The 26,667-nt window shown below is 44.3% G+C and overlaps 1 protein-coding gene across 1 annotated transcript in view; it reads right to left on the reverse strand.

The window, feature by feature from the left end:
* The window catches only part of LOC108271255 (zinc finger protein 609), a 71,564-nt gene that overhangs the window by 15,264 nt on the left and 29,633 nt on the right, over positions 1–26,667 (reverse strand). The window contains exon 3 of the mRNA XM_017478699.3: positions 3,931–4,156. Within this exon, the coding sequence (XP_017334188.1) occupies positions 3,931–4,156 (226 nt within the window). The remainder of the gene's footprint in view (positions 1–3,930; positions 4,157–26,667) is intronic.

Here is a 26,667-nt window from a genome sequence, read left to right on the forward strand (position 1 = left end):
TAGTTTTGGCCCCAAGATACCACTAACATCTGCAATTCTGCAGCTGTGATCCTTGGAAATTTTTTGGCCACTCGAACCGTCCTGTTCACAGTGCGTTGAGACGATATAGACACACGTCCCGTTCCAGGTCGATTCATAACATTTCCAGTTGACTGGAACGTCTTAATTATTGTCCTGATGGTGGAAATGGTTATTTTCAATGCTTGTGCTATTTTCTTATAGACACTTCCCATTTTGTGAAGCTCAACAACCTTTTGCTGCACATCACAGCTATATTCCTTGGTCTTACCCATTGTTATGAACGACTAAGGGAATTTGGCCTACGTGTTACCCCATATTTATACCCCTGTGAAACAGGAAATCATGGTTGAAACAGGAAATCAACAATTTCCTGTTGATTTCCTGTGAAACAGGAACACACACACACACACATTATTTATTTATTTATTTTGGTAAACCTGTGTTTTATTTGCAATTGTTTTCATATCCATGAGTAGGGTATTTCTGTGAAAAGGTTAAACAATATAGACAATTTTTTTTACAGCCTTCTTTGCTCATATTTACCAAGGGTGGGAATGGGGAAATGGGACCGGTCTTGTTTGGGACGACACTGGAGAGTAGGATTACAAATCAGGTGTGGAAGAATAAAGACAAACAGTACTAAAGTGTGTGGATTGCAAATAGCAGTAAGACTGAGCACACAGCAATCTTTATGATTACAGCAGCAGTTCTGAGGCAATATTTCCAGATAACTGAGAGACTCTGAAGATAAACACAATGTTTTATCCTTTGAAAAGCATCAGCAAAAACAAGCACAGGACTGTTATCTCCTGGCAGGGCTGACATTTACAGAAACATCGCTGGAAGCACCAAGACACAAGACTGTCAGTGATGTGGGCAGACACACGGCGAGTCCTTAAAGGAACCGAGCACAATGGTAAGCCATATCAAAGTGCTCGAACTACACCCTGCCACCGGATCTCGCTGCTCCACTTTCCACCCACACACAGTGACACAGAGATACCGATCTGCCCGCTTCCGCAACCAGGGGGGGGACACACGAACTTCAAAACACGCAGAGGCATCCTGGTGGACCCGGCTCAGGCTCAGCTAGAGAAAGACGATCAAATGGAGCACATGCCAAGCAGACGGCCTCTTCCTTCTCCGGCATGTTTTCCAGAGGAGGAACAGATGAGAGGAGGCTGGAAGCAGCAGGCCATAACTACCTCCCTCAAGCACACTAAAGCAGGAAGAGGCCTTCGGTGCCCGTACATGCCCGGGGCGGGGAAATGTCTACAACCTTCTTTTGTGTCCCTCTTGAAACGTAGTAAGGCAGGCTAGTGAACACAAGCATTCATACTCCAGTGAGGGCTATAAAATAAAAAATAAATTCAAAAAAGTGCTCTCTGAATCAGAGGCAGTGTGTGTCTGTGATGGAGGGTGAAAAAAAGGCAAATACTTAAGGGAGGTACGCGCTGTGAATGCTGATGAGGCTCCTTTATAAGATGCTCAGAGGACAGGCAGTGGGCACATTGTGGGCGACTCATTTAAAGTGTGTTCAACATCAAGAACAAGCCTACACCAAACTGCTGCCTAACTGGAGCTTTGATGCTGAGCACAAACTTAGAGCTCCACTGCCAGGAATCGTTTAACATCCCAATTAACGTCGTAATCAAAAACGTTAGATGCTGCTCATTTGAAGTAATCCAAAAGCCTCTATCTCAACACATTTGTCAGGGATGGACACCAGGCAAGTAAAACCTCCAGTATGGTGAACTAGTTAGCTAGTAAAATGCTTTAATCCAGACCAGAGATGCATAGATACTAATACTAGCATCAGGTCTCAGACACGCTCATCAATACCTGTATTAGTACAAAATACTCTCCATTTTGTAGTATCCAATACCGTATGATACTATATGATGTAAGCCTAGTGTAGAAGATGAAGAAGTCATTGTCACATATATGTTACAGCACAGTTAAAGGTGCAATAATCCAGTATGTACAGGAGAGTTTGTGATTGTTGTGGCCAAAAAAAAAAAAAAACACTTGATTTTGCTGCAGCTTTAAAAAATGTAAATTGTGATGCAACTTCAATTGGCAAAATTGCAATCGCACAAAATAGTTCTGCACGGTCTTTCACAGTGATGTTTGTTGGTAATTGAGAGCTTTTAGTTGTACTCGTGTTCGGTGCACATGAATCGAAGAGGTCTTTGGCTGAATGCGCGTTGTGATCATGTCACATGACGCGTCTTAGCCCAAATCTTCGGTAATTTTGAAAAATTCCGCGTCAAATTTCTGCGATCGCGAAATCCTGGAGGGACTGAATCGAGTTTTTTAATTCCTTACTTCTACAAATGAGCTGGAAGATACATAGAACATCATACATACAATGGAATAAAGTTGTGGCCTTGGCCAAGTCGCTGAGAAAACCTGTTTGGAAAACAGACTTCTGGTCCAGAATGTATGGCTGTCTTTGGATGCACCACCTGTCAGTCATTTTAGAGAGACTCTACAGGCCACTGTAGATCCTGGAGGGAGGAGCTTTGTGAACATAAGACTACCTAATTCACCTTTACATTTTTTCATCGCATATACAACATTGTTTGGCCATTCCAAAACATGAACTTTATTCTTCTTTAACCGTTCTTTGGTAGGAAGTTAGGTCAGAGTGCGGGGTCAGAGTGCAGGGTCAGCCATGATACTGGTGGTTAGGACGTTAGACTTCTGATTGGAAGGTTGCGAGATCAAATCCCAGCCGCCAAGGTGCGACTGCTGGGGCCTTGAGCAAGGCCCATAAGCCTCAACTGCTCAGCTCTGGATGAGGGCATCTGCCAAATGCCATAAATGTAAATGCAAATATTGCGCTTCTGGATCAAGCGCCGAACAGTGGCAGCTTGGATTCTTATGATGATTCTGATCAGAATCCAGAGCCGTAACGACTGAGCCACCAGGGCAACAATTAAGTTGTGGCACTAATGAACAGATAACGAAATGAAATGACAGCGATCGAAGCAACTGCAAACTTGAAGTGGAACTACAGCATCTTCATACAATATACAGTAGGTAACCTGATAAACCATCATAATGTGTAAACAGTACCCTTAAAACCACTTTTCCACTGCACGGTACGGCTCGACTCGCTTTAATTTTCTGAGCTTGCTTTAATTTTCTGAGCTTGCTTTTCCACTACGGTTTAGTGCCGCCTCAAAGCGGTTGCCATCTTCTACTCGCCTTCAAGCAGGAATAATGTCTTATTATGGAAGCCCTGTACAAATACACGCTCCGGTCGTATTCCAAACGCCTTTCCTGTTCACTGACCCTATTAAGGCTGTAAAATAACAGCGCTCTAGAACCTATGTAGTGTTTATGTGAGTAAGTTAGATTCAGCCGCGACGGGAGCGACTTCGATAAGCGCCTGTTTGGAAATCGGTAACAAGCGAGATGTAAAAATCGAAGACAGAAACCTTAGACGGAGATAAATGATACATAATTTCCAATTAATAGAATATTACCATACGCAAGTGTGTATTAAATGACATTTATTCAGGCACAATACAGAACCACCCGTTAAGGAGAATCCTTACTCCTTCCTCGGTGCGTGGCTCACATTTAGTTTCAGCTCGGCTCACTTGGAACTTCGACCGAGGGGGTACTAAAAAAAGGACCAGGTATCAGCCACTATGCAGAGTGGAAATCCCCCAAAAAGCCAGCAGAGTCGAGTCGAGCAGTGGAAAAGCGCCATGATATAGAGATGCTAATATAGGCTGTCGACCTGAGTGTGCAGAACTTCTGTTAAACTCAATAGAGAGTAATTTGTTTTGCTTCGTTTTAGCTACTTGTCCACTGGACAGCTCCGAATAAAAAGCCCAGACCCAAGGTGTGCCCTTGGGGTCATTTCTGAAACTGAAACACCCTCAGCGTCCTTACCGTCCTCGGTTTCCTGCCACACAATACCCTCCAGGTTGACGCTTGTTCCGGGCTCGCAGGGCCCCAGGCACTCGGGCTCTGTGCTCAACGCCACGTCGGACGTGTTGACTGCCACCGAGCGCGTCCGCACCATCAGCTGCTCACACGGCGAGGCGATGTCACTGTTTCCCACCGAGGCTAAAAGGTGGAGCGGAGGTGGGGCCGGCGTAGAGACCGGAGACTCCATCTGCATAACCAGGGAAACAGGAAGGAGAAAAACCCATCAGTAAGCGGTACGTTGATTAAAAATGACCACGTTGATCCTCAACAACAAAAATGAGTTTTTTTTCCCCCAAGTACACGGAAAAGCTGAAAATATCTCAACATCCATAACAGGAAATGAGAAAAACAGCATCTGCAAGCCAAACAGAACAGAAGACAAGGCTGTTTAATGTTGGACAAATTAAAATGGAAAGCTTTCATGAGAGTACAATCGAGCTCCACAGAAGAAGGAATAAAATGAAACGACTTAAGCGCAAAAGCATGGCCATAATAATAAATAATAAAAAAAAAGCGAGACATTTATGTGAGTTAATGTCTCAGGCATTGGGTGGAATTCTGGCTCTGATAAGATGAAAGCCATCAGGAGATCCACAGAGAGCGAGAGAGAGAGAGAGAGAGAGAGAGAGAGAGAGAGAGAGAGAGAGAGAAAGGGGGGAAAAAAAGGGTCTTGGAGAAGTGCAATGGCGCAATTATCATATTGGAGTGAGATCATAACAGACTCAAAATTTCCATTCCTTTCTTTGAGCCCCGGCACGAAACATGGCGCTGAAGCGAAACTCTAATGTTGTCTTAAACACTTGGTGATTTATGATCACCGTGACTTGCCAAAGCAGTGGCTGGTGTGTGAACAGCACAAGCAAGTCATCATCCAACTGTCAGATCTACAGCAAGCGCAGACCCTGCCACACACTTTCCCCAACACCACCACCACCACCACCACCACTTTCAGCCGACATCACAGCGCAGTGCCTTCGTCCTGCCTTTGGAGAGATCGCTGGCCTCATTCGATGGCAGTGAAAAGGTTTAACACCTTACATCGAACACAGAAGGCCAGCACTCGTTAACAAGCGCAGTCTAGTCTTCACACCCGGTGCACGTGTACAACCGGAAATTCGTGTCATTCATGGATAATGAGTTAGAAAGCTGATTAAAAGCAAAACACTACTATGCACTGAAAATAACATTCGATCCTTATTGTTTACGAATCTGCACAGAACTAACCTGTCCGACAGCAGGTTATTACACTTAACCTTTTCAAGTCGCAGTCATTACTGGTACCGACAGGCTTGTACAAAAAAAATAAATATGTCAAAAAATACAATGAGGCATTAGATATTGATGATGAGTCTTTATTAATTACAGCACTATGAAATTCTTTTCTTCGCATACGCCAGCATGTCAGGAAGTTGGGGTCAGAGTGCAGGGTCGGAGCACGGGGTCAGAAAACGATTACGATTTAAAAGTCTGGAAAAGATAGTGTCTTAGTATGCACAGTCTTGTTTTGAAAATGAAAAAAATGGACATTTTCACCTGTTTTGTGTCGTTTTTGGTTTAGAATCAAAAGCTAAAAATTGTATTCAAAATGCCTACATCTGCATCCCAAAGCACACCGCGGCATCCTGGCACTCTGGCGGCTCGATGTTTTGACCTACTATATATACACACACACACACTATAACAATCCGTACAGGATTTCGCAGAGTTTTTTAGCGATTGTTGCGTCCAAAAATGCTCGATTTTGCTGCGAGTTTTTTTTTTTCCCCAAAAAATTTGCGATGCAGCTTGGAGGGGTTTTTTTTGTGTGTGTGTTTATTAGTTTCTCTAGCTAGGACTTTCTTAAGGAGATGTTTCACATTCATGACGAGTCTTCGGTCAGTCCGTACAGGATTTCACAGAGTTGTTTTTATTGTTGTGATGCAACTGGTCAGGTTTTTTTTTTGTATTTCTTTTCCAGGAAACTACTTGGATTGGGGAAATCGCAATCGTACCAAATTGTTTTTCACAGTGATGTTTGTTGGTAAACGAGAGCTTTTAGCTCTACTCCTGTTCGACGCACATGAATCGAAGAGGGCCATTGGCTGAATGTGCGTCGTGATGATGTCACGTGACGCGTCTCGGCCCGAATCTGTGGAAAATCCGTGGTGACTTTGAAAAATTGCAAGCTCCTCCGAATAGTTCGCGAAATCCTGGAGGCACCGATATACTATTACACACAACACTACAAACTACCAATCGGAGAAAGTGAGAAGGAAGGAAATGCCTCATCAGCCCCAGACTACTGCGATAAACTGAGAAAGCTTTTATTTTATATAACACGCGTTAATGTATTTACATTGTATCTATATCGTTTTAACAAAGTCCATAAATGTTCTTCGGGACATTTGTGGACATGTAAAGATGCTTTTGGGATTCTATGTACAGCGGCGTGATTTAACATGCACGCATTTGGGGTGAAGAATGTTTGGGGGGGGGGACCAGAATTTACAGCAAAAGAGAAACGTAATTTATCTGGACTAAAAGCAAAAACAACATCTGGATTCCAGCACATGTGCTCCATTCGGTCCCTCCAAGGTCTCGCTATTTTACAATCGCAGAAATGAACGCGAAATCGAGCGAACCCCGGTATATCCTGAGGGGCTTGCGATGTTTCAAAATTACCGATGATTTTCCGCAGATCCGGGTCGAGACGCGTCACGTGACATCATGATGTGCACTCGGCCAAAGCCCTCTCCGGTTCACGTGCGTCGAACATGAGTACAGCTAAAAGGTCTCGTTTACCAACAAGCACCACCTTGTGAAAGGCCGCGAATTCCTGTACGGGCTAATCATTAGCACTAATGCGCAGGACCCATCATCGCTACATACATCGCTAGACCTGCCTGGCCTTTTATCACGATTTATGAGTTCACAAGATTCCTTGACAAAAATGTCATGTTTACCTGCAATACAACGAGCAGATCGATGACGCAAAGCGCGAGCCAAATTTCGCTACGTGCTGAAGAAAAAAACAGCACAAGCACCACCTGTATACCATTTCTTTCCACAATATCCGTCTCGGACCAAGCCGACACTATTCACAAAGTTCATGAAACTAAAACAAAGAACTGACTAAGAACTCCACTAACCCGATACGACACTTAAGAGCACATCGGACCCTCTGAGTACAACGAGTAAAGCTAGCAGAACTAGTTAAAAGTGGATACGACAACAACACGCAATCGGAGACCAAACTCCGTGTATTTGATGGACCACAAAAGTCCACCATCAGCACTCCGGAAGCTAAAGTACTGGAACCGATTACGCCGGATTAGCATTTTCTGAAGACAAGTCAACTTTGAGATCATGATGATTTCCTGATATTATATAAGCGCTTAGCTTAACCACAAACTGTCAAACAGTGCGTCAGAGTTCCCGCGGCTACAGCGTGAACGCGTTCGTCTCCGCTCGCCTGGAAGTTGCTTAGCGTCCCCGTTATCTCACCCGGAGGCGCGATATGTGCTTCCCAGCTGGAAATACTTCTCAGATGTTGCCCTTTGTTTCAGTTTACACCCACCTGGAAAATACCGTCACCTCGTCGGGAGGTATTTGCAGCTCGGACTTTAGACGGGAATTTTCCGGCTATCACGTGGTTACAGATTTGACACTCGGTGCTGCCGAACGCTTTTGTTTGGGAATAAACCAAATGAAACCATGTCTGGGGGCTTTAAATACACCAATTTGTGGTGTCTGGCTGCACGTCCCTGGCCGATTGTCTTCAATAACAATGGGGATGACGGAACGTTTAATTTTAAGCACAGCAGCATCGCACTTGAGATGCCCTATGAAGTCATCACGCACCACCGCTCAGTTAAATACCACGCCGCGGAACGACGTGAATACGCCACGACGACACGTTCAGTTTCTGAGCACAGATCCGATCACGCTTTTTTTTTTTAAATAAGATGTTTTTATGTTCACAATAAAATGCATGCGAATGAGTCGACGAAAGTTCTTGGAGGACCGCTCGCATGAGAACTAACACCTTGCCCTGTCCACATGTGGTAGGAAACAGAACAACCGACCAAACACACACACGCACACACGCACACACGCACACTGGAAAATCAGACTGGTGAGCAGGAGGCCATTCTTCGGGCGAGCGTGAAACACAAGAACGGGAGCTGTCGAAAACACTCGGCAGATTACACATGGCAGCTGTGCCCGCATACACTTAACACTTCAAAGCCCGACTCCATTTCCCTCGCCGTGTAACTTACAACGTGTCGAGGAGGAAGTAAAGCAATCTGTCCTCTTCAAGAAAAAAAAACAAAAAAAACACAAAAACACCACAAGCTCACGTCCCTGTAATGGCTACTGATCCATCAAACGATGACATTTGTGCAGTCGATTTCTTTTTACAGACTTATTACGACTTGAAGCAGAAACGCGCGCGTGCCAACATTTTTGCACTTCGTTTATCGCCCATATCCAGACGCTCGACGCCTCCCGTTTCAGCGAGGGAGAAAAAAAAGTCGTCGTTTATTTCTTAATTGCCGATTTAAGTTTGAGCTCTAGAAATAAAGCGCTTCGACGAGACGGCTTTTTCTGGCAGATGTGTTTTCTTTTCTTCGAGCGCGAGGTGAAAATAAGGGCGAAAACACGCACTTAGCAAGTGGATTACAGCGCGCGGCGCAGTCTCAGGACGCGCGCGGAGAATGTTTGATCCGTTTTGCGTGTGAAGATGTGATAGGAGGAGGGTGAGGTGTGACAAAGCCACAAGTGAACAAGAGCCAGCATTTTTTCCTGCACATTTTGTGTCTGGGATAATTGTTTCTTTCTGTTGTTGTTTCTCGAAAGAAAGAAAGAATTCTCGTTACTTACTTCTGCAAATGTTCTCATTTGGCGTGAAGCCACTAGGGTCGCACGGTATATCGGCACTACGGTAGTATCGTGATACTAGAGCTTGAAAAGATAACGGTAGCGTCGTTAACACAGTGATACCGTAAGTAACGTTGTACGTGCGGCGGTTTATTTTCGTTAAAACGACGTCTCACCGCTTTTACAGAATACACAAAGCTGACTAACGGTTCGTTTAACCTAAACGCTCTACCTTAATCCTAAAACCTGTGTGTAAATATTAAACGTTCCCGATTTTATGATCGTTCTCTAAATTCAGTTATTTATTCCTAATGCTGTGTTCATTTAGTTCTCGGAGGAGGATTTCCGCGTGCATGATTTTACTGCTCTAAGGAACAGCAGATGAAATATGCGACACGTTCTCGAGCTTTTCCGCAAAAGCCAGGTTTGTCTGCTTTCATTAACGGTGGTGCTTGAAAGTTTGTGAACCCTTTCGAATTTTCAATACATCTGTATGAATATGACCTAAGACATCATCAGATGTTCGAAATGTAGATAAAGAGAACCCAATTAAACAAATATTATAGTTGGTCAGTTATTTATCGAGGGAAATGATGCGGTGTTACATATCCGAGAGCGGCAGAAGCATGTGAACCTTCGCTTTCAGTATCTGGTGTGACTCCCTTGTGGCGCAATAACTGCAACTAAACGTTTCCGGTAAGTGTTGATCAGTCCTGCACGTCGGCTTGGAGGAGTTTTAGTTCCTCAGTACACAACAGCTTCGACTCTGGGGTGTTGGTGGGTTTCCTCACACGGACTGCTTGCTTCGGGTCCTTCCACAACATTTCTATTGGATTAAGGTCAGGACTTTGACTCGGCCGTTCCAAAACATGAACTTCATTCTTCTTTAACCGTTCTTTGGTAGAATGACTCGTATGCTTAGGGTCGTTGTCTTGCCGCATGACACACTTTCTCTTGAGATTCAGTTCATGAACAGATATCCTGACATTTTCCTTTAGAGTTCGCTGGTCTAATTCAGAATTCATTGTTCCATCAATGATGGCAAGTCGTCCTGGCCCGGATGCACCAAAACAAGCCCAAACCATGGCACTACCACCACCATGTGTCATAGATGGGATAACTTTCTTATGCTGGAATGCAGTGTTTCCCTTTCTCCAAACACTTCTCATTTAAACCAAAAATTCTATTTTGGTCTCATCTATACACAAAATATTTTTTCCAGTAGCCTTCTGGCTTGTCCATGTGATCTTTAGCAAACTGCAGCTGTGCAGCAATGTTCTCTTTGGAGAGCAGTGGCTTCCTCCTTGCAACCCTGACACACACACACACACCATTGTTCAGTGTTCTCCTGATGGTGGACTCATGAACATTAGCCAATGTGAGAGAGGCTTTTAGTTGCTTAGACGTTACCCTGGGTTCCTTTGCGACCTCGTGGACTATTACACGCCTTGCTCTTGGAGCGATCTTTGTTGGCCCACACTCCTGGGGAGGGGGACGACGGTCTTGAATTTCCTCCGTTTGTGCACGACCAGCGTCATCTGCGGTCCCTAGGCAGGTTGATAGCTAAATAGAAAACAAAGCATATATGTGACAATATACGTAGCTCCAGTACAAACGGGAGAGCTGGGAGCAGCTCATAATAAAGCCCAAGCCGAACTGAACGCATCGGATTTATAATGAACAGAACGACGAACCAGAGCGATCTACCGGATTATGACATTTCACAAAGAAACAAAATGGCTTTTCAAGCCGAGCCACGCGTTCCCCTCGATCCCCCGGTCCTCTGCACGTTGCCAAGAGATCCAGAGACCCAGCGTTTCCCTCTAAACCACTTTACAGGAAGTAATACTGCGAGAATAAAACAATTGCCTCTCCAGGCAGCCGACTAAGCCGAATCCATCGATCAATCTGCGAACGAGAACCGCGCCCGGGGCCGAGATACGCCGACGCGATCGATGGTACCTAATGAGCAGGAAATATGCAAATCAAACCCAGGATGCTCCATTTTTCATTTCGGATCAATACTCGGATGATGAGGATTCTTTCTTTCACGATTATCGCAAAGGATTTTTCTCGCAAGTATCGCCCTGATAATGATAGCTGAGCTATGAATACAAATCCTTCAGAAGAGCAGACTGGGGCAGATCTGATCCGATGTATAAAAAAAAACCAAAAAAAAAAAAAACACAGTTTTAGGGTTATTACTCGTCAAAATTCACTAGATCGTGTACTGCTTATCTTATAAATAGGGGTCAATATAACGCTGATTTTTTTCCTGGAAAGTATCTAGAGTCTAGTAAACACTGCTCATCGTATCCATCTTGCTAGCTAGATAGCTAGCTTGCATACTTGTATCACTGCGTCTATCAACACTGACATTTAAAGTCTCGTAGTTAGCGCTAATACATATGGAACACTTTGCGTTTAAAAAAAACAAAGTGTCTGTGCAGTTATTGCCTTAATAACTGATACAGGGAAAATGTTCTTAAAGCAGGTGTGTTTTGACCGTAAACAGCACCAGAGCCGAATATATCCCATCATATATATCATATCATAGGATGGCCGTCAACTCCATCCGCCTCCTAAAACATGAAGAAACTCATCAGGTTTGTTTAAAAGCTTCCAATCTAAAGCGGTCCTTCCGGGATTTTGCGATCGCGGAAATCAACGCGAAATCAACGAGAAATCAACGAAACGCCGCAATATCCGGAGGAGCTCGCGGTTTTCCGGAATCACCGCAGATGTCGTGCGGATTCGGCTCACGTGACGCCGTCACTCAGACGCCCGCTTTGCACAAAGTACAGCTCAGAAGGTCTCGTTTCCCAACGAACATCACTGCGAAAAAATTTCCTGCATTTGCAATTTTGCCAATTCAGGTAGTTTTCTGCAAAACAAAACAAAGGCACAAACACGCCGCGAACTGCATCGCAGTAAAATCGTTTGTGGACACAACAATCACAGAAAGAAAGAAAACAAAAAACCCCTCCGTGAAATCCTGCTGAAGAAAACACCGGGTTTGCTCTTTTCACACTGTGGACAGAAACCCTACGGAGGACCATCCGAATCGTATCCAGAGACGGGTTTGTGCGCCGACGTTCCAGTGAAAACCCAGAGGCGGTGTCTTTTCAGGAGAATATCGACCTGTTAATCCGCGCGCGAACCAAGTTAAATGTTACCGAGATTAGCTGGTTGTTTGTCCAGTGGTGTCCAGTGTCGCTAAACACCAGCTGGTGCAGACAAGGATCGAGTTATTTCAGGAGTTGTTTGCTCTCTGATATAACCCCGAGACTGCCTAGCTAGCAAGCTAACATTAGCTACATGTGGGGGGAAAAAAAGTCAAAACACAAATAAGTCTAGTAACCGAATAAAAGTAAAGAGTAAAAGTAGCTCGACGTGTACAAAAATACTTTGGTATCGAAAGTTAAAGTAAACCCGAGTGACTGAAAACATGAGCTAGCTGTTCATTGGTCATGTCTCCAAAAGCCCCGCCCCCTCAGTTCTCAGTAACCACAATAAATACTAAACCAACCGCATCATCAGATTAAATAACAGCAATATCTCGCAGTACGTTTGTTCCTTCAGTGCATTTACACGCAAGTGTTTACGAGTCAAACCGAAAGTCTTTCACGGAAAGAGGAAACGCGCGCCATTTCTTACTTCTGCGTTTCGAAAGAAGGTGGAGAACTGCTGGAAGACGTGATGCCGATTCGTTCTCCAGCGAATCACATACCGTAGTAAAAAAAGACTAGCTTAAGGCTAAACGTTCAGAGCTTGGAATTCAACCTTACCATTTGTTCTCCGGGAAGCGAAAGCTCCGATGCCGAGTGCCGTCTCGGAGGCGTTTTATTGTGTTTGAAGGAAGTATACCGGTTTGCCGGGGCGGACAAAAACCTGTAGCTCGAGTACTTTTACAGTTTGGATATGATTGCAAGCTGAACAGCCAATCCCCAGCACCTCGACATGCTTGACGGAGGGCTGATTAATCGACCGGGCTGATCAGACGGTCCACGTCATACCGTGACCGCAAAACCGATCCGGGTTAATCCGGCTTAAATCGAACAAACAAACAGAAAAAGGAATTAGAGATTTTCCCCAGGAAGATATCACGTATTTCGATCGTCAATCTCAGGTTTACATTAAAAAAAATATATAAATAAATAAATAAAGAGAGAAACAAAACTGAAACTGACAGACGAGTGAAAGCGACGGGCTTGCAGAACGAAGCTGAACGTGTGTGTAGAAAGCTGTCGGGTCATGCCTTTAAGGAGTAATATGTCAGCTCTACTTCACTGCTCCGTGGCTTGCTAAGATAACCGAGCTGCGCCGATCAGATTACTCAGCTCGCGCTCTTAAAAAAGTCCTGCGCTCTTAAGCGAATGTTCTGCTCTCCCTCCTTTCACAAGAGGAGCTGCTAAGCCAAGCTGATATTCAATCAGACATGACGCTCTGATAGCTCGAGTCGATTCTGCTGCTCTCTCTCTCTCTCTCTCTCTGTCTCAAACACAAACACACCACGCTGTATACCACAAACTCTCCAGATCACACTTTATTCTCCTTTAGAAAGCCGGTAGAACGAGAGCGGACTACTGCGACGTGGATTTATTCAAATTTAAATGAATTTTTTAAAAAAAGAAAAGAAAACGTCTATCTTTATCTCTAAACGTCTTTTCTCTACGTCTATCTTTTACTCTACGTTTTGGTCTACCGTCCATTCAGAGACGAGCTTCACGAAGAAACTCTCCCCCGAGTGGATAAATCTGAAAACGTTACCTTTACATTCATTCATTTAGCAGACGCTTTTATCCAAAGAGACTTACAAAAAAATAAAAAAGCGATATATATCAAGCGGAGAACAATACAAGTAGTGCTACAGTGCAAGATCTGTTAATGAGTTCTAGAAGAAGCAAAGCGTGCAGAGTCGAGGTGTAAGAGCCGGAGTAAGGGTTTTTTTCGTGTGTTCACGGAAGAGGTGGGTCTTCAGCTGTTTTTTTTTTTTTTTTTGAAGATGGTGACAGATTGTGATCCGGATTGAGGTTGGAAGTTCATTCCACCACTGAGGGACAGTTACTGTGAAACTTTTCGAAAGGGACCTTGAGCTACGTTGAGTAGGAACTACTAAGCATCGGTCATTAATCGATCGCAGATCGCGTGAGGGAACGTAAGCCTCAAGGAGAGTGTTGAGGTAGGGGGCGCTGTTCCACACGAGGTCTTGTACGTGAGCATCAAGGCCTTGAATTTGATACGGGCGGCTACAGGAAGCCAGTGGAGGGAGACGAAGACGGTGTGTCATGGTTTTGTAAGAAAACAGAGATGTTCGAAAACGATAGCGTATGTGACACCGTGTACTCAAAACGAAACAGGATGGTGGACGATGTTGTACTGTAGTCGCTGTGCCTGCGATCCAGTCGGACGGCTCCGTTGACGTCAGTTAACGTCACTTTGCACAACATTCGGATTGTATTTTTAGACAAACGCCTCACGGAAATGACGGAGCGTCTTACGTTTTTAACACGTGCGCATTATAGGAATTTTTTATTTTATTTTTTTTTTTATTTTTTAAAACACCAGTGTAGACGGGCAGCGTTTTCATATCTATCCGGATTAACGTGGACGTCGCCGTGGTTATCCCGAGGAAGCACGTGATAGCCCTCACTCTTACTGCGTCACACGACCGTTGACATGGGGAGAAAAGAAAAAAAAGAAGAAAAAAAACTTTGTCTTTTTTGATGAAATCGGCTTATGAGGCGAATTTACGGCTGCGCAGGATACTCGTGTTGAAATCATGATCAATTTCTCACTCGAGACAGAACAAAACACCACTGTGCGTCCTTCTACACTGTGACCAAAGCGCCCAGATGTTGTACCACATGACCTCATAACACACACCGGAAGCGGTGAGACTACAGAACCCCCCCCCCAAAAAAAAAAAAACCCGGAGAAACGATGTCAGATGGCTGTGTCGTAAAACAAATGTTTAATATGATGTACTGAATATTAAATTCTAAAAATAGCTGCTAATAATAGCGAATGATGACAAACATGTATGCGATAAATTAATGGAGCGAGCTAGTGAGTCATGGCTCCGAACTAGTCACGCTACACACACAGTGAGTTTATCAAATCAGATTTTCACCCACGATCTCGACAGAACAACACAAGCTCATTCGGTTCAACTCGGATTTATTTGTACAGCGTGTTTAACAGCAGACGTTGTCCCAAAACAGCTTTACAGAAATATATAACTTCAGGATATAGATTCGAGATGTACGAGTTTATCCTTAACGAGCAGCCAGAGGTGACGGTGGTGAGGAAAAACTCCCTGAGACGATATGAGGAAGAAACCTGGAGAGGAACCGGACTCATCAGGGTGACGCCGGATAGTGTGATTATAAATAAATACACCCCTTCTACAAATGTCCTAATACCACATGGTCAAATAGTGCAGTTGTGCAACCAGGAATAATTCATTACGGTTTTTACATGAAGTCTGTTTTGTTGAACTTCTCCACTGTTCACTGATGGAGACTTCACTACAGAACTGTTTGTGGTAATTGTAGTCCTAAAGCTGTAGTCCTAGCCGTCACAGCATAACTGTTCGAATGAATTGAGGTCCAAAGTGGTACCATCCTCAGTAACCTCAATGATCTTTAGGCTGCACCAATACTTCATACTGATATATTTTGTTTACTTATTATTATGTTTACATGATATGTAGCACAGTATACAGGTTTGTTCACAGTTTCCCAGCAGTACAGTAGTGCTAGTATTGAAAGTATTAAACGGTTTAAAAACAAAACTCTTTAATGCTCTTTGTATTTAAAATGACACTCTTTTCATCGGTGATACAGAAGACTAAACGGAGGAAAGCATTTGAAAAACTGATTTTATAATTGTAAAGGTCAGGTATACCATTTTCGTAGCAGATCGGCGGCTCCGGGGTCGCTTTTTAACGATTAGATACATCTCCGGGAAACGTTCGGAGCGCGCCCTAATTTATCACGATATCGATATTACACGGTCGTATCGAGCGGTCTCCAAAACGATACACAGGATCAAAATTACACACCGGTTATTTTTGCGCAGGATTTCAGAGCGCGCGGTACAAGCGAGTAAATACCCTACACGTGAATAAATGTCCGCTACGACGACGACGGCGCTACCGCACTCCGTAGCAATTCCGTTTGATAATTGAACCGGGGTGAGTGGAGCGAAAACTCTTTATTTTGCTCGGTTTATTTCAAAAGACGCATCTTTCTTTTTCCGGCGTAATCTCCGTTTTGTTCGAAGTGAGTGTCCGAATTCCTCCGATTCAACTCTCAATATATAAAAAAAACAACAACACACCACCAAACAATTGCAAAGCTCTGTATCCTGAAATCATAATGTTACAGCTTTAACACCGACACTGGAGACTCCTTCCAGAAATGCTAATGCTGGTCAAATTTATATACAAGCGCTCTCCCTCCAGAGCGTTTCATTTTAGAGGCAAGAAAACGTCAAACGTAGACCGCCAGTTCCACTAGTACCCACTGACGAACGTTACTAAGACGACCAGTAGTAGGAACGCCTAGAGCGCCTAGACTTTAAATCTTCGTGCATGTGAACGTACCTTAAGCTGACATGGAGGAGCGTGACGCAGAGCGAAACTCCCCGCGACGCTCCGACGAGGATCAGGTATCAGGCCGGCTAAAAGATGAGGAACTTGTATCTAAAGAGGGAGGTACTTCTGTCGTTTGAATAGAACAAATCAGACACTGACCAGGAAACGGTACGCTGCAGACCATCTCGCAATATATATCGTTACAACATCCAGAATAATCCATATCGCCCAGCCCTAACGCCAAGTCGACAAATCGTGCTTCCGGTTTCATCGTGAAAGCGGGAAAATAATTGTCGATAAGTTGGCGTCTGAAACCAGCAAGAGCTTGAAGACAAACAGCTACTGCTGATTCTTTTAATGAGTTATTACTCAAGATACACAGTCAGAGAAGGGGGGTGGGGGTGGGTGGGGGGGGTGGATAACCGTGTTTTTCTCAAATAAACCTATTGTTGATACCAATGACTCCGAATAAGATCAGACACCACGATAAATCCTAAGACCAGGACGCAGTCTCGCTGTGCGAGTCGACGGGATTCAGTAGTTAATGAGGAAGCTGGGTGAGCATTTTGGCCACAAAAAAATTCATAGGAATACTAATGAGAGACAGAGAGAGAGAGCGAGAAAGGAGAGAGAGATGGAGAGAGACAGAATATAGAGAGAGCGAGAATAGAGAGAGAGAGCGAGAGAAAGCGAGAGACGGAGAGAGAGAACGAGAGAAGGATGCTTCACGGGAAACCGAAAATAAAATCAAACGAGCGCTGAAGGAGGCCCTGCCCGTGTCTAACGCAGCCCTTATGCGGTTTGGTGTATTTACCCCCTGGTGCAGTTCACTAGGGCAGGTTTGGGTGTGGAATAAATCTCAGGGATTCAACCCCGCCGTGCATTATGGGACAGAGCCAAAAGACGGAGCTGTAGTAGTAGCTGTAGTGCTGCGGTGTCACACCGCAAAATAACCAATCATTTTATTCATTCATTCATTTTCCCCTGCAAACTCAACACACTATAAATATGGAGTTTGAATTGGTTTTATTTGTAGCAAAAATATCGGTTGAGAGAGATATATATGTGTGTGTGTGTGTGTGTGTGAGTGAGAAAATAATCAACGATGGGACTGCGCTCGATGTGTGTGAGCCGAGTTACCGTTACCACCCCGGGATGATCATTTCCCGATGTCAGCATGCCCTGAAATCTTATTTCTTCATATATGACGGCAATACACCTTTTTTTTTTTTTTTTAACTTGTAAATTATATCCATTTATAGTCGAGCACTTAGTTCCCGTTTCAACTGCAAAGCCGTCCGTCCTGAAAACGTACAACTACAGCTTTAACTCTGGACTGTTCCAGACCACTGCCACTGCACACTCCTTCACTAGCACACAGTAAATAAACATCTCCTCGCAGACCATAAGGAACGTTAACGATGAACGAACGTACGGAAGCTTGTTTACACCAGATCCGCCAAAACCAGAGAAACAATAACGTATTCCAATGAGAGCGTGCGTTCGTTAAAACGTTACTCCTTTCTCAGTTTCCCCCCACTGAAAGTTATTCAATACGGCACTGCTGATTTCATTTCAGTGTGTTAGCGGATCTATAAAGCTCACATCATCATGACGCATCTCGTATGGCAGAAATTCCGTCCAGTATTGTGAAATGCTCCATGTCCCTGACGTCCAGTGAAACCCTTACAAAAAGCTCCTCGTGAGCGCCTTGGTTCATGTAGCAATAAATATATTCTTGTTTTCAGGCTCAATTGGGCAAAACATAATGATGGTTATCGTAATTGTTCCAGCAGATAAGCTTCCCTATTAGAAACGAGCTCTGTGCGGCGCTTAACATCGTAACAAAAGCCGTCCAGCCTGGAGCATAAAGAACGGGATTAATCCATCATCCTCCAGGCGTTACACGATTTCCAGATCCAGGACGGTGATCTAACGCGGTAACTCATTAATATCCAGACGGAGTTGAGTCGCGAGTGAATAATACAAATCGTGACATTAGAAATTAGTTTCGTGATGAATGTATTTTTCCACACAAATCTCGATAGTCCTTGGCTCTCGTGATGGAGGTGTTTTTTTTTCCCCCTCCTCCTCCTTCCTGGAATACTAAATGGACCATTATCATGTCAACTTCGCCAGTGCAGATGCATCAATCATCGGGAACAAAACAAATGCGTGCAATATTTTGTTCTGTACCTAAGGGGAATGTTAGTGGTGTTGACCTGCACAGCTTGGAACGGATAAACTGTTTCCAATTTGCTAACTGAAACGGTCGTGAGTGACTCGGAGATCTTTTACAGCCTGGCTTCTACCCAGCAGGTGCCTGAAGAGACGTCCTCCATCTCGGGGTATGTTCAACCAACCCCCATCCGTTCTCCGTCTCTCTCTCTCTCTCTCTCTCTCGCTCTCTCTCTCGCTCTCTCTCTCGCTCTCTCTCGCTCTCTCTCTCGCTCTCTCTCGCTCTCTCTCTGCAGCTGGCCGGCTTTCCTTGTATTGTTCACCGCCTCGGGGAGGCAAGGCACGGGGGAGGACTGAGGCCCCTGAACTGCCCTCCTTACTTCAGCCCAAAGAGGCGACATGCATTCCTCTCTGAGAATGAAAATGAGGGAGGGAGGGGGGAAGGGAAGGAGGGAGGAACGCTGCCAGCTTTTCCACTCGCACATGGATGAAGGAAGACTTGCTCGATGCCTCTCCCGCCTTCGGGCTCGATAATGTACGTTGTGTGTATGAGTCAGTAAAAAGACATTTTCTCTGCCTGAACTGGAAATTCACTTATTTATTTATTTAAGCGATGGGTCACGGGGGTCTGCCTTTTCGTTTACGCAAACGAGGACTCGGGAAGACAAAGACGAAGAAATGATCCAGATGTCAAGCCGAGCGCCGATGACATGGAGCACACAGTAGAGAGAGAGAGAGAGAGAGAGAGAGAGAGAGAGAGAGAGCAGATGTAGGCCTATATGTGAGAAAGGGCAGTGTCCTGACATACGCCCTGCTCTTGACCACCGACTGCTACTCACTCACACACAACAGTATCTATTACAATAATAATCCACATTCTTGTCAAGGTCACCCTTGAGAAGAAAAGAGAAGAGAGGAGAAGAGGAGGCTGGACCAGAGAGGAAATCCAGATAAGCGGCAAAGAGGCACGGGGGATTTCTTCGACTTTAGCCCCTTTGCTTACTTAGTGCACTTTACCTTACAGCAAATAGAGACACGTCGCAGATCTGTAGGGTTACAGTTCAACAGTGTGTACGCTCAGCGGGATCCTCTTAAACTACAAACGTAAAATCTAGACAAAATAATCTATTTCAGTGCAAAAAACAAACAAACAAACAAAAAAAAACCCCAGACTAAACAGCAAAAGTCTTGTAAACAAAATGTATAAATGAACACTTGCATGCATAGCGTCCACACACTCAGGCATGTTTAACCCTCCTATTATTTTGGGAAAAAAAAGTTACATCCAAAAGTTATGTCATGGGTCAAAGTGACTTCCGCAGTTTAAATACACACAAAAAAACAGCAAAGAACAGCTTAAAGTGCATATATTATGGTTTTTCAGATATGACCTTTCATGTAGTGTGTTATATGTTGCTGTTTGTGAATGTAAAAAAGTGTGCAAAGTTTCAAAAATCAAAGCGCACGACAAACGGAGTTACTGACTCCCAAAAGAAGGAATCGATTCTGAACAGCTGAAACGAGTCGTTAGTGATTCCAGACTTTACTTCCTGTACTAACCTACGTAGGTTTGTAACAAAAAGCCCCGCCTCCGGTCTTCATCGGCTGCTCGCTGACAGTGGTAGACCAATCACAACAGACTGGGAAATCTGACCAATCAGAGCAGAGTTTAGAACGAATCATTTAGAACGGATCATTGAACGAGTCATTTGTGTCACGGGGGGGATTTAATGCTGCAGTTTAAATCATGAGCACGTTAAAGTGTTTTTTGACCTTGGATACGTGCTTTAATACAGGAAACCTTTACTTACATACAAGTTCATGACCCTCAATGAGGAACGTCAAAAGATTTCAAAGAGAAAACCAGTATTTCAGACCCATATTTTTTGACCCATAACAGAACAGTTAATAGGGTTAAGGCTTTGTTTACTGAGTAAGTATAAGCTCCAAATCACCTGAAACTCCTGACATAACATGGCTCTGAAATTAAATTTAACCCCCCTTTCCGAGACACCCCTCATCTCTTTTTTATTTTATTTTGACACCTCGGGAATGAGTATCATGATGCAAACGTCCGAAAATGTGGAACTTCGTCAAACTATACATTTAAGATAGCGTACACGAATATGTTAATATTTTACACCTGAACGTGAATACATTATTGTTTTATTTCAGGGATAACTATTCATCCTTTTTTATTTTTTAAACTCATGACATTCCTCATGGTGTTAACAACTTAAGTGATATTCGATAGAGAAGGGGGGAAAAAAAGGGTCAAAATTCATATAGCATGCCACTTTAATTAATAAAAAAATAACACCTAAAGATGATAAATTCTGACTGAACGATATAATGATATTGTGATAAACTAGATACAACATGCTTTTCCATGATATCATAGATATGTTTTTTAGTTGGTGTTAAAATATTTGATGTTCGAAATAGTAAAATGCTAAAACCCCGCCCCCTTTTTCTCTCCACATTTGTTTATCCTTTGTGTGTATGTATATATATATATATATATATATATATATATATATATATACACACACACACATACATACATACATATATATATATATATATATATATATGTATATATATGTATGTATGTATGTATGTGTGTATGTATATATATATATATATATATATATATATATATATATATATATATATATATATATATATATATACACACATATATCTCACACTATATACTGTAAAACATCTGGATATGTATTAAATCATTTCGGTGTTATCAGGGTTAAATGACTAAATAAATAAATAAGCAAATAACTGATATTTACAAGGGTTTTGACAAATCACAACTTTATTAGCAAGCCAAAAATGTTACTTTTCCCGGAGGTCCATATGACGAGGATAAAAACCGGAAAATCAACATAATTTCTAAGTGAAACGCATACAAAGCTAATTATGTGACCATGGAAACAGATGCACGGTAAAGTGACTGCTGCTTGTTCTCTTTAAACAAACAAATCAATTGTGTGACGTTTTCTTTTGCTAAAACCACAAAAAAAAGTAAGTAATAACATAAAATTCTGGGAAACTGTGTATTTAAAAAACCCCCCAAAAACCAAAACGAGAGCATTGACATATAATCTGTTTGTCCCGGGGAAGCGATTTGTCCACTCCAGTTAAACTGCTGTAATCATTTAATTATACTTTATTTACAGAGACTAACGAGAATCCACACAAGTAAAAGGAATTATGGATTTACAGCCACAAGCACAAATAATAAACCCCGACCCTTACAGCAAAATACATAATTGAACAAAAGACGTCGTTAAACATTCAGAGCGATTCGTTTGTATCTTTTTCTTTTTTTTTTTTTTTTTTTAAATCACTTTATTAACCACTTCCCAAATACAAACAGCCTGGTGTATATCCAGCCGTCCCTACAGACCTCGCGAACTATTTATAGACGTCATGCGCTTGCCGCTTCCTCTAAACACAGGCGAGCCTCCGTGTGGGTGGTACTACCTCCGACAGACACAAACACACATGTGGAACGGCGAAGCAAGGGAATGTGATTAACCTCTCACGTTACCAAGGCTCGTTTCGAACGCTCGTTCACGGCAAGAGCAGGAGTCGCGACGCGATCCTCCTCCCGCGCCACCACACAGCACCCAACCATCACGTCTTCTTGAGACGTAAAAACAGGCACGTCGGCTTCCGTTCGACGGTTATCCGCCGTGCACGAGCGGGGAGGGGATGGGAGGGCCATCTACATCTCGTCCGCATCTACATCAGTCTACACCTACAACACTCGCGCCTTTCCTTTACACATCATCAACACAATTTTATTTCAGCTGGGAAGAAAAAACCTCATCCGGGTGAGCGCTGGTGTAAAGGCCACATCTGTCAGCTACACACCAAACCTGCGATGGTTAGCCAGCTAATTTCCCCGGACCACCCGGTAGCACGTGCATCACCCCCTTGTGAACTTTTAACGGCGCTTGGATTTGTTTAGGATATACTTTTTCCTAAAGTAATAAGCTTTCAAACCAGCCTAATAAATGATTCCACGGCAGCTTCCACACGTAATAAAGAGTATTAGTGCATCGGCCCTTAAGGGGCGTCGTGTTTCGTGTTTCTTTCTCTTCTTCTTCTTCATTCCACTCAGCAGCTTAAGCTGTTTTTGAAAAGCCTTTGTGGGATGAATTAAAGAGGCCCAGCGCTCAGACAGCCAGGGAAGAAGAAGAGGGCGGCGCCGAGCACAAGGGCCTGCTTGATGAACATTATCGGGGGAAATATAATCCTTTCATCCAGCTCTGTAAAGCTTTACACAGCAATGAAAGTCTGAACACACGGTTTTGGGCGCACGATCGACCACGGCCGAGTGTTCTCAAACGGCGACAAGGTAACGGAATAAATAAATGAATAAATAAATGATTCCGGTTTACATCAGGATTTATTATACTTCCATTTAAATTTGAACTTCTATGGAAACGCAGCAGTAAACCGGTCCTTCTAGGATCTCGCAGAAATGAACATGGAATCAAGGAAAAACTGCAATATTCGTCTGCAATTTTTCCGCGTTTCTGGGCCGAGATGCGTCACGTGACATCGTCACGACGTGCATACGGTCAATGCCATCTTCGATTCACGCGCGTCGAACATGAGTACAGCTAAAAGGTCTCGTTAACCAACAAACACCGCTGCGAAAAAACGTGCAAAATTATTTCATGCGATTTCACCAAGTCGAGTAGTTTTCTGCAACAACAACAAAACACATGGGGTTAGGGTTAGTTGCATGGGGTTAGGGTTAGTTGCTAGTTGCATGGGGTTAGGGTTAGTTGCTAGTTGCATGGGGTTAGGGTTAGTTGCTAGTTGCATGGGGTTAGGGTTAGTTGCATATTGCATGGGGTTAGGGTTAGTTGCATGGGGTTAGGGTTAGTTGCATGGGGATAGGGTTAGTTGCATGGGGATAGGGTTAGTTGCATGGGGTTAGGGTTAGTTGCTAGTTGCATGGGGTTAGGGTTAGTTGCATGGGGTTAGGGTTAGTTGCTAGTTGCATGGGGTTAGGGTTAGTTGCATGGGGGTTAGGGTTAGTTGCTAGTTGCATGGGGTTAGGGTTAGTTGCTAGTTGCATGGGGTTAGGGTTAGTTGCATGGGGTTAGGGTTAGTTGTTAGTTGCATGGGGTTAGGGTTAGTTGCATATTGCATGGGGTTAGGGTTAGTTGCATATTGCATGGGGTTAGGGTTAGTTGCATGGGGTTAGGGTTAGTTGCTAGTTGCATGGGGTTAGGGTTAGTTGCATGGGGTTAGGGTTAGTTGCATATTGCATGGGGTTAGGGTTAGTTGCATATTGCATGGGGTTAGGGTTAGTTGCATGGGGTTAGGGTTAGTTGCTAGTTGCATGGGGTTAGGGTTAGTTGCATGGGGTTAGGGTTAGTTGCATGGGGTTAGGGTTAGTTGTTAGTTGCATGGGGTTAGGGTTAGTTGCATATTGCATGGGGTTAGGGTTAGTTGCATATTGCATGGGGTTAGGGTTAGTTGCATGGGGTTAGGGTTAGTTGCATGGGGTTAGGGTTAGTTGCATGGGGGTTAGGGTTAGTTGCATGGGGGTTAGGGTTAGTTGCATGGGGTTAGGGTTAGTTGCATGGGGGTTAGGGTTAGTTGCATGGGGGTTAGGGTTAGTTGCATGGGGGTTAGGGTTAGTTGCATGGGGGTTAGGGTTAGTTGCATGGGGGTTAGGGTTAGTTGCATGGGGGTTAGGGTTAGTTGCATGGGGTTAGGGTTAGTTGCAAGTTGCATCGCAAATTTCGAAAAAAAAGCCATAGCAAAATCAAGCATTTTTGGCCGCAACAATCACAAAAAATCCTCTGCGAAATCCAGTACAGACTGGTTGGAGGCTAATTCCCAAAATGTCCGCGGTGTATGAATGTGTGTGATGGTGCCCTGAGATGGGTTGGCACCCTGTTCACTGTGTCCCCTGACTTGTACCCAGAGTTCTCTGGGATAGGCTCGCAGCCCTGTGTATAAGCGGTATAGAAACTGGATGGATGGACAAATATACTGACGCAAAAAAAAAAAAAACTACTGTTGGAGTTGATCACAATATCAATATTAAATCATTGTATCGTATCCAGCTCTACTCAAATGCTCATTAAGCCATTTTTTTTTTAATGCCCAGTCTGGGAAATTAATGAAATGTGTGATGCATTAAAAAAATTACAACTGTTCAGGGCCAGATCAATTCTGAACAAACCTGGCAGGAAGCCTAAAATCAGTCCTTGGACCTAATTAGTGAATGATGAGGACGCTCCGAGAAAACCAAATGAACAGAAAGCTGTGACACGTCCAGCACAAACATTCTGATCATATCTTGCATATTATTATTATTATTATTATTATTATTATTTTATTTTATTTGACTCAAATGGAAGAAAAAGAAGCCTGTCGTCTTCGCATCTAATCCGTCACCACGATGCCGTCGGAGTAACGCGTCCTAACAGAGACGTGCCGAGTAAGCTTTCTGCCACTTTCCGTCCATCAATCCCACCAGAATAACCCCTAACGCGTGCGTCCTCTCTGCTTTAAACACGCTGTCCTGTTTTTAAACCGGGACGAATGATAAGACGAGGCGAAACGACGCTCTAGGACCCGCGAAACCGTGAACCGACCGCCTTTCCAACCAGAGAAATCTTCCACAATACCGTCTAATCTTCTTAAAGCAATCTTTCCTGCGACGCTAACCTCATTAGGCAAAGAGTAATTCAATCCACTGCACAGAGATGTCAAACACAGCAGCAGACTTGTTAACCTTCAGGCCTTTTCACTGCTCAGCCGTTTGAAAGAGAAAGGGGGGGGGGGAGGGGGGAAGAGACGAGATTTAGAGGAAGACTGAAAAGTTCCTTTACGAAAACGAGACCGTCTATAAATTAACACGTCTGATCTAAAGGTCAGAACGTAAGCCGATCAAGCGAAGGGAAAATAAATCTCTCTGTCCGTGGGGGCTGCGATATGAAATGTTAACAAACGCCCGAATCTAAATCGCAAGCTTGAGACATTTCAAGAGAGGTGCTGCGAGACGACGAGATCGCTACACCCTGTAGTGTGGAAAAGCCATCGACAACTGGATCGGTTTTCTTTCGACCTTACGGCCATGCGGGCAAGTCGGGGTGTAGCGATGCAAAAAAAGGGTGACCATGTGCATGATGAGGAAATGCGCGATATCAGCATTCTAATGCAGCATTCGATCTGCAACCCGTGGAGTGAGTGAGTGAGGGAGTGAGGGAGGGAGTGAGGGAGGGAGTGAGGGAGTGAGTGAGGGAGTGAGTGAGGGAGTGAGTGAGGGAGTGAGTGAGGGAGTGAGGGAGTGAGGGAGTGAGTGAGGGAGTGAGTGAGGGAGTGAGTGAGTGAGTGAGTGAGGGAGGGAGTGAGTGAGGGAGTGAGTGAGGGAGTGAGTGAGTGAGTGAGGGAGTGAGTGAGGGAGTGAGTGAGGGAGGGAGTGAGGGAGTGAGGGAGTGAGTGAGGGAGGGAGTGAGTGAGGGAGTGAGTGAGGGAGAGAGTGAGGGAGGGAGTGAGTGAGGGAGGGAGTGAGTGAGGGAGGGAGTGAGGGAGGGAGTGAGGGAGGGAGTGAGGGAGGGAGTGAGGGAGTGAGGGAGTGAGTGAGTGAGGGAGGGAGTGAGGGAGGGAGTGAGTGAGTGAGTGAGGGAGGGAGTGAGTGAGGGAGGGAGTGAGTGAGGGAGTGAGGGAGTGAGTGAGGGAGTGAGGGAGTGAGTGAGGGAGGGAGTGAGGGAGTGAGTGAGTGAGTGAGGGAGTGAGTGAGTGAGGGAGTGAGTGAGGGAGTGAGTGAGGGAGTGAGGGAGTGAGTGAGGGAGTGAGTGAGGGAGTGAGTGAGTGAGAGAGGGAGTGAGTGAGGGAGTGAGGGAGTGAGTGAGGGAGGGAGTGAGGGAGTGAGTGAGGGAGTGAGTGAGGGAGTGAGTGAGTGAGTGAGTGAGGGAGTGAGTGAGTGAGTGAGGGAGTGAGTGAGGGAGTGAGTGAGGGAGTGAGTGAGTGAGGGAGTGAGTGAGGGAGGGAGGGAGTGAGGGAGG

Source organism: Ictalurus punctatus, chromosome 10 (assembly GCF_001660625.3).
Source record: "Ictalurus punctatus breed USDA103 chromosome 10, Coco_2.0, whole genome shotgun sequence".
Lineage (NCBI taxonomy): Eukaryota > Metazoa > Chordata > Actinopteri > Siluriformes > Ictaluridae > Ictalurus > Ictalurus punctatus.